This window comes from Oncorhynchus masou, chromosome 17 (assembly GCF_036934945.1).
Source record: "Oncorhynchus masou masou isolate Uvic2021 chromosome 17, UVic_Omas_1.1, whole genome shotgun sequence".
NCBI lineage: Eukaryota > Metazoa > Chordata > Actinopteri > Salmoniformes > Salmonidae > Oncorhynchus > Oncorhynchus masou.
The window spans coordinates 8,018,569-8,034,748 of NC_088228.1; the positions used below are offsets into that span (position 1 = coordinate 8,018,569).

General features: G+C 41.5%; 1 protein-coding gene across 1 annotated transcript in view; it reads left to right on the forward strand.

The window, feature by feature from the left end:
* Positions 1-928: 928 nt before the first annotated feature.
* LOC135558378 (pinopsin-like) overlaps positions 929-16,180 on the forward strand; it is a 60,950-nt gene continuing 45,698 nt past the window's right edge. The window contains exons 1-2 of the mRNA XM_064992137.1: positions 929-1,464; positions 12,091-12,419. Coding sequence (XP_064848209.1) covers positions 1,092-1,464; positions 12,091-12,419 — 702 coding nt within the window. The 5' untranslated portion in view covers positions 929-1,091. The remainder of the gene's footprint in view (positions 1,465-12,090; positions 12,420-16,180) is intronic.

The following is a 16,180-nucleotide window of genomic DNA, read 5'->3' on the forward strand; positions in this document are numbered from 1 at the left end:
CTAGTGTTTGTGGCAATGTATCACTTTCACTCATCTATATCCTAAACCACACACACACACCACACTCTGAACAGGACCTCTAATCCTAACAAACAAATGGTATGAAATGTCCTATCTTTTCAGTCTGATATTCTCCATCACCTACTATGACAATAAAACACACTTTACAGATAACGAACAGACTATAGTGGATCTGCAACGTTAACTTTGTTTTACTGAGAAATTATTAAATGGCCCGAACAACAAATACAGACTGATAGCAAGTACAAAACAGGCACAGGCTGTAGGTAGCCTATAACTGACTTACATTTGATTGAACCTTTTAAGAAGTGATTAAGTGCGACCACTGAAAAGGCAAGTAAACCAATAGGAACAGTCTTGGCCTCTCAGGGGATTCTGAAATTGTCCGCACCGTTGATTGTTGGCGTGTTCTAGAACTTTGATGTCAAATTGGCAATGACTTCAGGACACACAGGCTGCAGGACCATGGACAGCGCCTGCAACCAACAGGAACGTGTGGCGGTTACTACCGCACAAAATAACATGAGAATATCACTGAAACTATCACAGCACTACACTTAGCCTAAATGTTGTTAGATTTTAGTCGAAGTAAGTTGAGAGTTGGCAGCATTTGGAAGATATAGCCTGCTGCAGTCCACTTGTTCTGTAATGTTGCAAGGACTCGGGATAGCATTGCACAGACCCTGTGAGGACGTGCTGTTCACTGGCGCAGACGTCAGCTGTGAAAGTGGTACAGCAATATAAACACTGACGGGGGGAGTCTTGTCCAGCCGTGCGTGTGGATTCTAAGTAGACTACCACACGGTGGAGCACAGCCCCGTCAAACTCTGTGCTGGTTTTAAACCCTGAACTGGAAAACAAAGTTATACATTCCCAACGAGCGCGCGGCCTATTTTGATCCACTTTTGGAAAACAAATTCTCCAGAGCAACAAGTGACTCTGCCATCAACTTTAATATATTGTTAGCCAACTCAGAAGCCCACATTTTTCCAACTTTCCTAAAAATGCCAAGCACAAATTAGCTCTTGTTCAATCCACTGCGCGCGCTTCTGTAACGAAAACGGATTGCGATGATCGTGTCCAACGTGAGCTTCAGCGGCTGCACGAGGGCCAATAGCGCGCTGTGTACTGGTGCTGCAGACAGGCACCTGGAACACAATTTATCCCGCACCACTCTCAGCCCGACCGGGAACCTGCTAGTCTCAGTGTGTTTGGGCTTTATTGGTACCTTCGGATTCCTCAACAACCTCCTGGTTCTCGTCCTCTTCTGCCGCTACAAGGTGCTGCGCTCGCCTATCAACTTGCTACTGATTAACATTTCATTCAGTGATCTGCTGGTGTGTGTGGTGGGAACTCCGTTCAGTTTCGCGGCAAGTACACAGGGAAGATGGCTCATAGGAGAAAGTGGGTGTGTATGGTACGGCTTTGCCAATTCACTATTAGGTAAGTGTACTGTAACCTTGCTTCATTAATGTTTGGTTACGTTTCAAAATGTGGTTTTAAAAGAGCTAGTCTACCCTAGATGTGGTGTGCACTTTTGGAATCTGGCCAGCACAATGCGTAAAGAGGGGACAGCCTATGCTTGGTAGTATTATTTTATAATTGTATTTGAATGTTACAATTGCACGTCGATATGCTTGTTACGATGGTTTGCAGGTCAAGGTTAATGATGGGTCAGAAATCTTGTCGCAATATCACTTCTGAAGTCTGTCACTCATTTATTTGTGATAGCTAAAATATTCAAAATAAATGAAATACCTTAACTTGTCATAAACATTTTCAAAACAGGCTAGTAAAAAAATATCTCTTGTCGATCAATCTGCATTATGTTGTTCATCATTGTAAGTATAGGCTACAGTACATGTAAATAGCTCTTCTATCCACTGGCGTCCATATACATTAAAGGACTCATCATATTTGCAAAAAGCGTTTAGACATTTTGTCGAGTCGTTATAACTGTTTAAAGCGCCCCTCCGAACGTATCGCGAGTCATATACTGTATGTTATAGTCTGTTCTAATGGTTTTCAGGAACTGTCAGAAAGGCTCCTATCAAAGTTGCCATGATATATGTTGACTTCAAAGGATAATGAAAAGGCATTTGAGGGCACCGGCAGGTCGCTGTCATGTACTCTCACCGACCTTGCATTTTGGTTGGATGACTGTGCAAGACATATTGTCAACAATAGACTCACCATAGGCCTCTTTGCCAAGAATCATATATAACATTATAATACTCAAAAAAAGTCACAATCAGCTGTGGGTGTTATAACTGTCTATTTAAGCAATACAGCCCGAGGGTGTGTGGTATATGGCCAATGCAGGTGCCTGGACAAAGCCCTTAGCCGTGGTATATAAGGGCCATATATCACAAATCCCAGAGGTGTCTTATTGCTATTATAAAGTGATTACCAATGTAATTAGAGCTGTACAAATACATGTTTTGTCATACCTGTGGTACAGTATACTGTCTGATATACCACATCTGTCAGCCAAATCAGCATTCATGGCTCCAACCACCCTGTTTATAATTACTGATAAAACATGCTGTGTAATAGGGTCGCTGTCTACCAGATATTCAGGATACCCTTGACTTAATGTCATGTGATTTCAAGCGAGCTGAATTGTGCAATGTTATCAGTTCTGTGATGCTTTTTCACTCCCTCACAAATGTCTGGAGTTTCCCTTGATTATTTGATTTAGATCTGTGCCATGCTGGCTTAGTCTCATGAGATAAATTGTCTGCTGATGTAAATACTCCAGTCTGGCTTATTCAGAGATATCAGTCGACCTCTTTGTGTTGTTGGTTTTTACAGTTGTTTTTGGAGTTTGAGTTGGGCATCCTCATAACTCTCCCAACCCTCTTGCTGCCTTGCACATTAAACTGTCCAAAGTGCATTAGTCCATCCAACCATGCCTCAATAGGCTGTACAGGAAGAATCATCAATATGGCTGCGATCTGTTAGCCAATAAAAACACAAGTTTAATTCAACTGGCCATATTTGGGGCTGCTCAGGTTGTTCTAGATCGGAGCCTGTTCCCCTTCTCTTTTAATAACATCTTGGGCTCTCTGTTATCTTAATACAACAGTATTGAGCAGCTCTAGCTCTCGTTAATAGTCTCCGTTAAAAAACCCACTAGCATACACGTTTTTTATTTGTCCAGACCTGCATTGATACCAATTGGCACCATTTTTGAAAATAAAAGTCATGTTTCAATCCAGTATAGGCACATCTAAACCAGTTTTTAGCTGCCCCAAATCACAGCCAATACGAGTCTCTTTCGTGATGCCCAACGATAAAGGCTGGGCTGTCAGCCCGACATCACAAAGAGATATACGTGGTGGTTTTCCATCTGTCCCTTGTGATGAAGCGATGCAGGGCGGTGCAGAGACATTCAAGGGGGGCAAATGCTCACAGTCTCAAAATTGCACATTCAACTTTATATCATGAATCTAGTATTTGCCATCCAATTTAGATGAAGTGCTCCATTAAAAAGTCTTCCACACCGGTTTGCCTAGAAATGTTTCCTAGGTAGTGGCAGTGAGCCACGGTGAACAACAGAATACAACCATCACTATTGGCCTGTTAAATATATAGATGCGTTTTCCATGAAAATTATTTTGAGTGATACTCCAGCAGGCTGTAATTAATGTGTTATTGGGAAATGAGAAAGAAAGTTGATATAGTTCAAAAAAATTACGTTCTCCTGTCTTCAACAGCTTTCTTCTGAAACTCGAAAAAAGTGCTTTTCTGCGGCATTGTGGGCAGTATCAGAACACATTTACAAATTTCTTTGATATAGGAACATTGTTAGTACATCCCTTCAGGCTACATTGGTGGTTTCTTTGTGACATTGTTAAAACGTTTTATACTCGCAGAACAATCTTGCCTTTTTCTCTTCTCAAAGAGTTTTATGCCTCCAAATTGAAAGGAAGCTCTCACACACCATCATACCAGCTCCTCGGAGATGTATTAGTAATTTTGGATGGGATTTGGTATTTCATTGTGATCATTTCAGACATACTGAAGCACGTCTCTTAGTCTCGCTTTATTGCTTTCTAGGTTACCAACTATATCTCAGAGATATTCGTGGTTTCGCATCACTTAAATTAGCCTCTGAAATGGTATCTCAGGCAGCGTTTACACAGGCAGCCCAATTCGGATATATTTTCTACAAATTGAGTTTATGACCAATCACATAAGATCTTTTTCAGAGATCTTTTTCAGATCTGATTTTTCCACTTAAAAAAATACCAATTAGTGAAACAAATATAAACACAGTCACAGTGCCATCCGCAAGGAGACAATTTACTAAAACTCTTTGACAAGTATTTGGCATCTCAATCTGAGGCACGGAGTGTGGTAGCTAAGCACTGTTGCTACCAGACATCAACAAGGCTCCTCATTCTATTAGCTGTGGCTAAGGAATTACTGTACAAGTCACAGAGTCACTGCTGAAGAGATTATTTCTCTGTTTCAGTGTTATGGACACAGGCTGGTTTTATGCAGGCTTGTCAAGAAAATACTCAGAGGAGGAACAATGTGTCATACATCATCAGTATGTGTCATACATCATCAGTATGTGTCATACATCATCAGTATGTGTCATACATCATCAGTATGTGTCATACATCATCAGTATGTGTCATACATCATCAGTATGTGTCATACATCATCAGTATGTGTCATACATCATCAGTATGTGTCATGCATCATCAGTATGTGTCATGCATCATCAGTATGTGTCATACATCATTAGTATGTGTCATGCATCATCAGTATGTGTCATACATCATCAGTATGTGTCATACATCATCAATGTGTCATGCATCATCAGTATGTGTCATGCATCATCAGTATGTGTCATACATCATCAATGTGTCATGCATCATCAGTATGTGTCATGCATCATCAGTATGTGTCATACATCATCAGTATGTGTCATACATCATCAATGTGTCATACATCATCAGTATGTGTCATACATCATCAGTATGTGTCATACATCATCAGTATGTGTCATGCATCATCAGTATGTGTCATGCATCATCAGTAAGTGTCATACATCATCAGTATGTGTCATGCATCATCAATATGCTGATAAGAGAAAATCACTTTTGGGGACTAAAACAGAAAGTATACACATAATGTACAACATTTTGTATATGTTAGGTATCAGAGATAAATATCTTGAGAGTGTGAAGCAAAAGTCCGCACTTGTCAGCACCCACACTGTTAGCTGTGTGACGGAAAATACTGACCAGGGATAACCTCTCACATCAGAGCCAATTCAGAGTTGAGTTAAGCGTGCAACACTCAGAATTTTGCTTAAATCATTAATTCATGTCAATGGAAGACTTCCTCAGAAATGTGTGTTGAGGCTAGAATCCTTAGTTGATACATCAATTTTTGGACGTATAAATTAATTATAATATACCCATTGATTCTTCAAAAATATAACTTCTAAATGCCTCATGAGCTTAGTTAAACTGTCACACCCCATCAAAACCTAAAATATAATATAAAATGTTCTATGTGCTCTATTTCTATGCTTCCCATTTTTAAGTGTATTTTTTGAGGTTACTTTTGGGTTTTGTACACCAGCTTCAAGCAGCTGAAAATACAAGATTTTTGTTAATGGAAAATATATTTCACAGCATGTCTAGAGGGTACAATGATTCTCTACGTCATACTTGCTTGTTTTGTCACAAACTGAAATTAGGCGAACTACGGTGTTAGAATTTTAGCAACCAGGAAATTGGCAGAGTGATTTCTACATAGTGCATCTTTAAAACTATATATTTTTTATATCATGGATGGTCGGTCCTTGCATCCATAGCTCTGTCTATGAATTTGAGAGTGGTTACATTTCTCCCGGCCCATCCCTCAGCTTTTTTAGCATAACTAGCACGACTCAGGAAATGGCCCAGATGCAGTCACAGGAGGCGGGAGGTCCAGTTCTCAGAATATTTATTATAATAAAGGGGCAGTCAAAGGGCAGGTTGAGGGCAAGGTGTCAGAGTCGTGTGCATAGGTGGCAGGGAAGTCAAGCGCAGGAGAAGTGAAATGGAGGTATTTAATAACAATAAACGAAACGTACTCCAAGCACTAAATGTAAACAATAAACAAAGTGGGTACGAGGACCCGTCGCACACCAATACAAACTCAATACAAACACTGAATAACAAACAATCTCTGACAAAGACAAAGACATTGGGGCGGCAGAGTAGCCTAGTGGTTAGAGCGTTGGACTAATAACTAGAAGGTTGCAAGTTCAAATCCTCGAGCTGACAAGGTACAAATCTGTCATTCTGCCCCTGAACAGACAGTTAACCCACTGTTCCTAGGCCATCATTGAAAATAAGAATTTGTTCTTAACTGACTTGCCTAGTTAAATAAAGGTAAAAAAAGGGGAAACAGAGGGTTAAACACAGCAGGTAATGAATGGGATTGAAACCAGGTGTGTAGGGAGACAAAACTAATGAAAAATGGATCAATGATGGATAGAAGACCGGTGACGTCGACTGCCGAGCACCGCCCGAAGGAGAGACTTCGGCAGAAGTCGTGACACAGGGAGAGGTTCATAATCCAAGGCTGAGTCAATAAGGGACAGAACGTCAGGCAGGCTCAAGGTCAGAACAGGCAGAAGGGTCAGAACCGGGACAACAAGAACTGAAGAAATGGGAAACATGCTGGTAAGACCTGACAAAACAAGACGACCAGGCAACGGACAAACAGAAAACGCAGGTATAAATGCACAGGGGGAAAAATATGAGACACCTGGTGGGGGGGTGGAGACAAGCACAAGGCAGGTGAGGGTGTGACGTAGGCGGGGTGACGACTTTATTGTAGTTTCAAGTAGAGACTGCAGATCTCAAGTCTGCATATCGTCCTTTAGTTGATGTGAGTTGCCCAGTTTAAGGGTTGGGGTCAATTCCATTTCATTTCCAGACAATTGAAGTACACTGACATTTCAATTACAATTCTCTTTAATCCTTTTCAGTTAGGAAAATGTTTAATTCGGTTTACATTCTGAATAGACTGGAATTGAAATGGAATTGACCAACCCTGCTAGCCATAATAAGATTATTAAAATTATTTTTTAGAATCTGTTAAACAGTTGAATGTTGCATACATCCGTCTTGCCCCTGGACCTAAGCTGCCATTATTGTAGATAAGTGATGTCTGTAATGACTTTAGAACCTGCTGCCTCGACTTAATGACTTTAGAACCTGCTGCCTCGACTTAATGACTTTAGAACCTGCTGCCTCGACTTAATGACTTTAGAATCTGCTGCCTCGACTTAATGACTTTAGAATCTGCTGCCTCGACTTAATGACTTTAGAACCTGCTGCCTCGACTTAATGACTTTAGAATCTGCTGCCTCGACATAATGACTTATCTGCTGCCTCGACATAATGACTTTAGAACCTGCTGCCTCGACTTAATGACTTTAGAATCTGCTGCCTCGACTTAATGACTTTAGAATCTGCTGCCTCGACTTAATGACTTTAGAATCTGCTGCCTCGACATAATGACTTTAGAACCTGCTGCCTCGACTTAATGACTTTAGAACCTGCTGCCTCGACTTAATGACATTAGAATCTGCTGCCTCGACTTAATGACTTTAGAATCTGCTGCCTCGACTTAATGACTTTAGAACCTGCTGCCTCGACTTAATGACATTAGAATCTGCTGCCTCGACTTAATGGCCTGAGACCACAGCAGGTTAAAGACTGGAAAACATTATTATAGTCGAATCTTTCCTGTGACTTGCTTAGTTAGCAGGCTGGCCTCCCATTTAGCCAGTCCAACTCTTCTCTTGCTTAGTTAGCAGGTTGGCCTCCCATTTAGCCAGTCCAACTCTTCTCCTCTTGCTTAGTTAGCATGCTGGCCTCCCATTTAGCCAGTCCAACTCTTCTCCTCTTGCTTAGTTAGCAGGCTGGCCTCCCATTTAGCCAGTCCAACTCTTCTCTTGCTTAGTTAGCAGGTTGGCCTCCCATTTAGCCAGTCCAACTCTTCTCTTGCTTAGTTAGCAGGCTGGCCTCCCATTTAGCCAGTCCAACTCTTCTTCTCTTGCTTAGTTAGCAGGCTGGCCTCCCATTTAGCCAGTCCAACTCTTCTTCTCTTGCTTAGTTAGCAGGCTGGCCTCCCATTTAACCAGTCCAACTCTTCTCTTGCTTAGTTAGCAGGTTGGCCTCCCATTTAGCCAGTCCAACTCTTCTCCTCTTGCTTAGTTAGCATGCTGGCCTCCCATTTAGCCAGTCCAACTCTTCTCCTCTTGCTTAGTTAGCAGGCTGGCCTCCCATTTAACCAGTCCAACTCTTCTTCTCTTGCTTAGTTAGCAGGTTGGCCTCCCATTTAGCCAGTCCAACTCTTCTTCTCTTGCTTAGTTAGCAGGCTGGCCTCCCATTTAACCAGTCCAACTCTTCTCTTGCTTAGTTAGCAGGTTGGCCTCCCATTTAGCCAGTCCAACTCTTCTCCTCTTGCTTAGTTAGCATGCTGGCCTCCCATTTAGCCAGTCCAACTCTTCTCCTCTTGCTTAGTTAGCAGGCTGGCCTCCCATTTAGCCAGTCCAACTCTTCTCTTGCTTAGTTAGCAGGTTGGCCTCCCATTTAGCCAGTCCAACTCTTCTCCTCTTGCTTAGTTAGCAGGCTGGCCTCCCATTTAGCCAGTCCAACTCTTCTCTTGCTTAGTTAGTAGGTTGGCCTCCCATTTAGCCAGTCCAACTCTTCTCCTCTTGCTTAGTTAGCAGGCTGGCCTCCCATTTAGCAAGTCCAACTCTTCTTCTCTTGCTTAGTTAGCAGGCTGGCCTCCCATTTAGCCAGTCCAACTCTTCTTCTCTTGCTTAGTTAGCAGGCTGGCCTCCCATTTATCCTGTCCAACTCTTCTTCTCTTGCTTAGTTAGCAGGCTGGCCTCCCATTTAGCCAGTCCAACTCTTCTCCTCTTGCTTAGTTAGCAGGTTGGCCTCCCATTTAGCCAGTCCAACTCTTATCCTCTTGCTTAGTTAGCAGGTTGGCCTCCCATTTAGCCAGTCCAACTCTTCTCCTCTTGCTTAGTTAGCAGGCTGGCCTCCCATTTAGACAGTCCAACTCTTCTCTCTTTGCATTTTTATCCTTATCTTTCAGAAAATTTGTTGTCCTCCATTGTACTGGAAAATACTTTCTTCCTCTTTTTAAACATTCTTACCTTCATCGGATATCACGTATGTATGATCACGAAGCATTGCTGAAGGTAGGAACGTCTAAAAAACATGTATTGAGTCAGCGTGTTGAATACTCATTGAATCAAGATGTCTTAGTGTTACATTTTTCATAAACTCTAACATTTGTAAACAATTTTTCTTCCACTTTTACAATACAGAGTACTTTGTGTAGATCGTTACCAAAAAAAATGATAATTAAATCAGTTTAAACACAACATTTGGCAAGGTCAAGGGGTGTGAATACTTTCTGAAGGCACTGTGCATTTCATGTCCAAACCTTTAACAATGGGCCTCTATCCATTCTCTTGCTGATTATATTTTCCTTATGGTACAAAAGATTCTGACGCTAGGTTATGTATTTTGTACAGCCTTAATCTTCAAATATGAACCCATACAGACTAGGGTTGAATTTCAGATGTGTATGCATGAAAACCTTTAGCAAAACAGCTACGGTGAAATGTGGTGAGCTCTCAAGTATCTACTTGATAGGGAAACTTGTCTGAAAACATTGCACTGATTAAAGATCTCCAGATGTTTAGTTATTGGCCACAATGGATATCAGAAATGACGGCAGTCAATTATTAGACAAATGTAGGTATCATTCCATCTTGTGTGGGACAAACCGTATAATACCAGAACATTTACTTTATAATTTATTTTTGTGTGAAAAATAAACACACAATGCATGAGGGATTAACCCAAGATGGGGGAACTGCTCAAGTGAATTTAATCTTATTAAGTTCATTTAAAAACATTTCAGATCACATTTATTTTGAGTTTATTAGATTTAGCTGGCCTCTCTGATTACACCGGGGTCCCAGTTAAAGAAGAAAAGACGTCCTACGAGTTGGTGTCCCACTCCATAAGGACCTATTTTGAATAATCAGTCCCATGTCAATTACATGCTAGCGAGGTGGCCCAATCTTGGGCAGAGGCATCTGCTTTGCCAACCAACATAACCTATTTACAAAAAGTCCAAATTAACCTTAAATAAGATTTGCGTTATGCCCTGAGGGCCAAGGACAGACGTCGGGTTGGTTACTCCACATAATGACGGGAATATTAGATTTCGTATTCGCTGTCACTCTGTGTGAGTCATGGATAAAACACAAATTATTTTAGAGTAATTCTATTTGATTTGAGTAATTTGATTGGCTGTATACAGCTCTCCATCAGCGGAGCATCAGTTTGATTAGACGGTTTGTTGTTTGATTAGATGGAGAAAACCACAATGTAGCAAGCAAACCCACAATGTAGCAAGCAAACCCACAATGAAGCAAGCAAACCCACAATGTAGCAAGCAAACCCACAATGTAGCAGGCAAACCCACAATGTAGCATGCAAACCCACAATGTAGCATGCAAACACACAATGTAGCAAGCAAACCCACAATGTAGCATGCAAACCCACAATGTAGCATGCAAACCCACAATGTAGTATGCAAACCTACAATGTAGCAGCTGTGATCGTACAGTATGAGGTAAACATGTGACTAAAATCTCAGAGCTTTGCCTGTGGCTCAGATAGCCAACAGCTGTATATTACACATGTACTCAGGCATGAATGTAATTTATTAATACTGTGAACCAGCGTTAACAACCTGCGCTGCCACAGCCCAAGTACATTATCCCCCATTGCCTTTATAAGCTGAGGAGAACTATACAGCAAAAAAGGTCTGGTCCATATTTTTTAATTAGAGGACTGGTTGCATCTGCTTCACTGCTGTTGGAAATCAATGGCCGTGAAGGACATCCTCATGGATCATTTTCACTTCAAAGTAAATGACAAACAAGACAAAGAAGATGACAGGGGTCAGGTTTCGTAGTGCAGTAGCAGGAAGTGTGTGCATTGACAGATTTTGTGGCATCAATTTGGCGGCAGGTAGCCCTGTGGTTAGAGCGTTGGACCAATTACTGAAAAGTTGTTGGATCGAATCCCTGAGTTGACAAGGTCAAAATCTTTTTTTCTGCCCCTGAACAAGGCAGTTAACCCACTGTTCCCCGGTAGGCCGTCATTGTAAATAAGAATTTGTTCTTAATTGACTTACATCATCTCGCTCTTTGTTAAATAAAATATAAATCATTGCTGGTATAATGGGCCCTCCTGCATAATGTCTAAAAGCTCAATTCTGCCCCCTTTGCTACTGTATGTAGAGTGATTACCCTTACATTTTCAATAGTACATTGGAATCTCTCTTTGCAAAGTAATAGCAACCTAAATGAATGCATTACAGTTGGAAGCCAGCATACACTCAAGCATTATATCGTCTATTATAAACTACAGTAGGTGGTTCGAGCCCTGTATGCTGATTGGCTGACAGACCGTATACCACGGTCTGTACAAAACATGTACTTTTACTTCTCTTAATTACCTTGGTAACCAGTTTATAATAGCAATAATTAACCTTGTGAGTTTGTGGTGAGATAAGAACAGGCCTTAGCCATGGGGTGGCAGGTAGCCTAGTGAGTAGAGGGGGTGGCAGGTAGCCTAGTGGTTAGCGTGTTGGGCCTGTATCCAAAAGGTTGCTGGTTCAAATCCCTGAGTTGACAAGATACATTTCTGTCTTTCTGCCACTGAACAAGGCAGAACGACAGCCTAGGAACACTAAGTAAGAATTTGTTCTTAACTGACTTGCCTAGTTAAATAAAGGTAAATATAATGTACCACACCACCTTGTGCTTCATTACTTAACTGCATAAGCATTCCCACTTCTTTGTCTGCCTTTTGTTCAAACACCCCAAAGGTAAACATGTGTTTGAAGTCAGGAGTGTTGTCTGTGATGTTGTCTTGCCCTCCCTGTATGAAATTCTGTATTGGCCATGTTCAACATATTCTGAGCACGTGTCTGTGTTTTGGTTCCAAGGCATCGTGTCCCTCATCTCCCTGGCCGTGCTCTCCTACGAGCGTTACACTACCATGATGGGTCCAACCGAGGCCGACTCCACCAACTACCGGAAGGTAGCCTTGGGCATCGCTTTCTCCTGGGTCTACTCACTGATGTGGACCCTGCCACCTCTCTTCGGCTGGAGCCGCTACGGCCCCGAGGGGCCCGGCACCACCTGTTCAGTGGACTGGATGGCCAAGAGCGCCAACAACGTCTCGTACATCATCTCGCTCTTTGTTTTCTGCCTCATCGTCCCCTTCCTGGTCATAGTCTACTGCTATGCTAAACTGATGCATGCAATCAAACAGGTGAGTAGGACAACAACACTTGTTTTCTTAAATTCATGAATTAAAGCATAAAACATAACTGTGTTACAGTGCACACTATTAAATGCATGGACTATTTCTCAGCAGTGCTGAGTTGCAGATACAGAGACATACAGTATGTTATCACCATCGTGGCCCTTTCTAGACCTCCCCCCCTTACTTAGAACGATATACACTGTGGGGTATTTTTGCAGCAACTTTACCACCTGCCTTAAAATGCCTTAAAAAATATTTTTTCAACCAAGTTCAGCAGTTAAATACAGTATATGGAATAAACCACAATTGTGTCTCGCCTGAAACCATTACGTATGTTATGATACTTCCAGCACACTAAATCATGATGAACTACAGCAAGTCCTGTTGTCACTTCCACACTCATCTCTGACCGGGGAAATATGAGCAGACAAGCTGTAAAGGCAGCGTTGTTGCTCTGGGGAGGTCTCTCTCTCTCTCTCTCTCTCTCTCTCTCTCTCTCTCTCTCTCTCTCTCTCTCTCTCTCTCTCTCTCTCTCTCTCTCTCTCTCTCTCTCTCTCTCTCTCTCTCTCAGTGTATCTCGCCCTGCTCTGATTTCTTCCCAGGAGTACAGCTCGCTCAACTGTCAGTGCATCATGTCTTAAAATGATAAACACTCAGCGGCTCTTCAACAACCATGAGGAGTGACGTGCAGCCATGAATAATAACCACTTTCCATTATTTTAATAAGCATATCCCTCCCTCCCTCCTTTCTTTTTTAAATGTTATTTTTTCTCAAATTATTCCCTGTCAGGCAAGTACTTGACCAATAAAGCAGAGAAGCTGACAGCGTTGAATTCCCCAATCTACTAAAGTGCTCGTCTTTGGTCCGGGCCACACGAGGATAGCGAAATCGATTCATCTATTTTATGCTGTGACAGGCTCCACCATCTCTACCTTATCAATGATAAATAGCCACTCACTGTAGGGGAGGTGAGGGAGGGACATTTGGAATGATGCAGCTTACCCATTGTCGGTGTTATTGTATTTTTTTCCACGCAACATTGTTCCATGTCGAACCCTTTCCACAGAGGGTTCTACATAGAACCCAAAATAGTTATACCTGGAACCAAAAGGGTTCTACTTGGAGCCAAAAAAGGTTCTCCAATGGGGACAGCCGAAGAATCCTTTTGGAACCCTTTTTTTCTAAGAGTGTCGTACCCTGAAACCTACACCAAGTCACTCCGTATCATTGATTTAAATAAAATCAAATGTTATTCAAATCAAATCAAATCTTATTTGTCACATGTGCCGAAATCAACAGGTGTAGACCTTACAGTGAAATGCTTACGGGCCCTTCCCAACAATGCAGAGAATGTGATATTTGATTGATCAATGCCTATGGATACCATGTAATATCCAGTAGTACCCTTGCTTTTCTTTTTCCAAAGACAGGCTTGTCTGTAGATACTCATGTAGCTAACACTTCAAATGGAGAGCATACCGTGACAATCATCTGTTAAAACACAACACTTTCCGAAAAATGAGTTCCAGGTAATACTATTTTGGGTTCCATGTAGAACCCTCTGTGAAAAGGGTTCTACCTGAAACCCAAAGGTTTCTCCGAAGGCAGGGGTTGGAACTAGGGCTGTGGCGGTCACAACATTTAGTCAGGGTGATTGTCATGCAATTAACTATCGGTCTCACAGTAATTGACTGTTAATTAACATAAACACACGTAGCATCTCCTGGCTTCCACACATTGCCTACAAGCCACTGATGCAGACCTTTGGAACATCTACATTTACAAAAGTCTAGTAAATCCATGTAATATAGCCTACCCCTTCACAATAAATCCATTGTTATTTTAGACAGGTCTAAAGAAGCATAATATGAAGAAAATGTTGTTCAGAAGAACTGAATAGCATACTCTGAGTTGTCCTTATGTTAGGTCCTGATGGCTGTGGGCTCCACTAGTTCATTTAGCAAGATTTGTTTAGATTTATGTGGCATTATATTATATGTTTTTATAGTATGAAGAATACAATTGAACAAAGCTGAATAAAATAGAAAGGATATTTTCTCCAAACGATTTGAGGGAGTGTTGTCACGCGGGACGAGGTGTGTGTGCAGGAATCAGACGCAGAGAGAGAGAGAGTAACGGAGTAAAGTGCTTTACTATTGCACACCAAACTGATAAGCCCAATACAATACAGGGCGCAGGACACTATACCAGACAACCCCAAACCACAGGGTGTCCAGTATAGAAAACTAAATACACCACAACCTAATATGTACACACGTAACAAAAGACAATCCCGCACAAAACAAGGGCGGGTCAAACTACTACATATAGGGAAGCTAATTAAACCAAAATACACACAGGTGAAACTAATAAGACAAAACCAACAGACAAACGAAAAAGGGATCGGTAGCGGCTAGTAGGACGGTGACGACGACCGCCGAGCACCGCCCGAACAGGCAGGGGAGCCAACTTCGGCGGAAGTCGTGACACGTGTGGACATGAGGCTATTCTGTGTTGAGTGATTAACAAAGAAATAGGATTTCCTACACTGCCTTGCGGAAGTATTCGGCCCCCTTGAACTTTGCGACCTTTTGCCACATTTCAGGCTTCAAACATAAAGATATAAAACTGTATTTTTTTGTGAACAATCAACAACAAGTGCGACACAATCATGAAGTGGAACAACATTTATTGGGCGTGCAAAATTATTCAGCCCCTTTACTTTCAGTGCAGAAAACTCTCTCCAGAAGTTCAGTGAGGATACCAAGAGGTAAAATATATAGTGAAAATAATAGTGGTCCAAAACCTGAACCTTGAGGAACACCGAAAGGACAAACCATTCACAGAGACAAACTGATATCTTTCCGACAGATAAGATCTAAACCAGGCCAAAACTTGTCGTTAGTTGTCTCTAATTGAGAATCATACTTAGGTAGCCTGGGTTTCACTGTTTGTTTGTGGGTGTTTCAGACGAAGAGGAGGAAAACCTTTACACAATGTGGCTGATGCAACAGATCAGAAAGTTCAGCTTTAAATGTTGATAAACTATTAGGTTTTTTCTTCACATTTTAAGTGGGGCAATGCGCACATGGCAGTTCCATGAGCGGAAAAACACCAATATCAAAAGTGACTACAAATAACACTGTCGTTGTTAGAACGTTAATATCACAAACATCATTTGTTTTGTAAGTAGTTTTAAGAGGACATGTTACTCCCCCCTTTCCCGTCATTCACCGCCATGTCAATCACTAGCAATTAGTCTGCACAGCTGATGATGGTCCATCGAAACTACAACTAAACTATATCGGAAAAACATTTTCACACATATAATAATAATAGAGTTTAGCCTAAAGACATTTTTTTTTATTTTACTAGGCAAGTCAGTTAAGAACAAATTCTTATTTTCAATGACGGCCTAGGAACAGTGGGTTAACTGCCTGTTCAGGGGCAGAATGAAAGATTTGTACCTTGTCAGCTCGGGGGTTTGAACTCCAACGCTCTAACCACTAGGCTACCCTGCCACCACAATATTAAATTGACCATAGACCAATGGGTGAGAATATTATAAATTGTTAAATCGTATATATGAATAATCTGATGAACAGCAGAGCTTGGAATTGAAGCAGGGAAACAAAAGTAAGACACTAAAAAAATATTAGAATGAGCTGCAGTTTTTCAAATCACCTTGCCAAACACCTCTTACAAATGACCCCTTGAGCTCTATTTAAAAATATAATTACTGCGATTACATATGCTCACAACACTC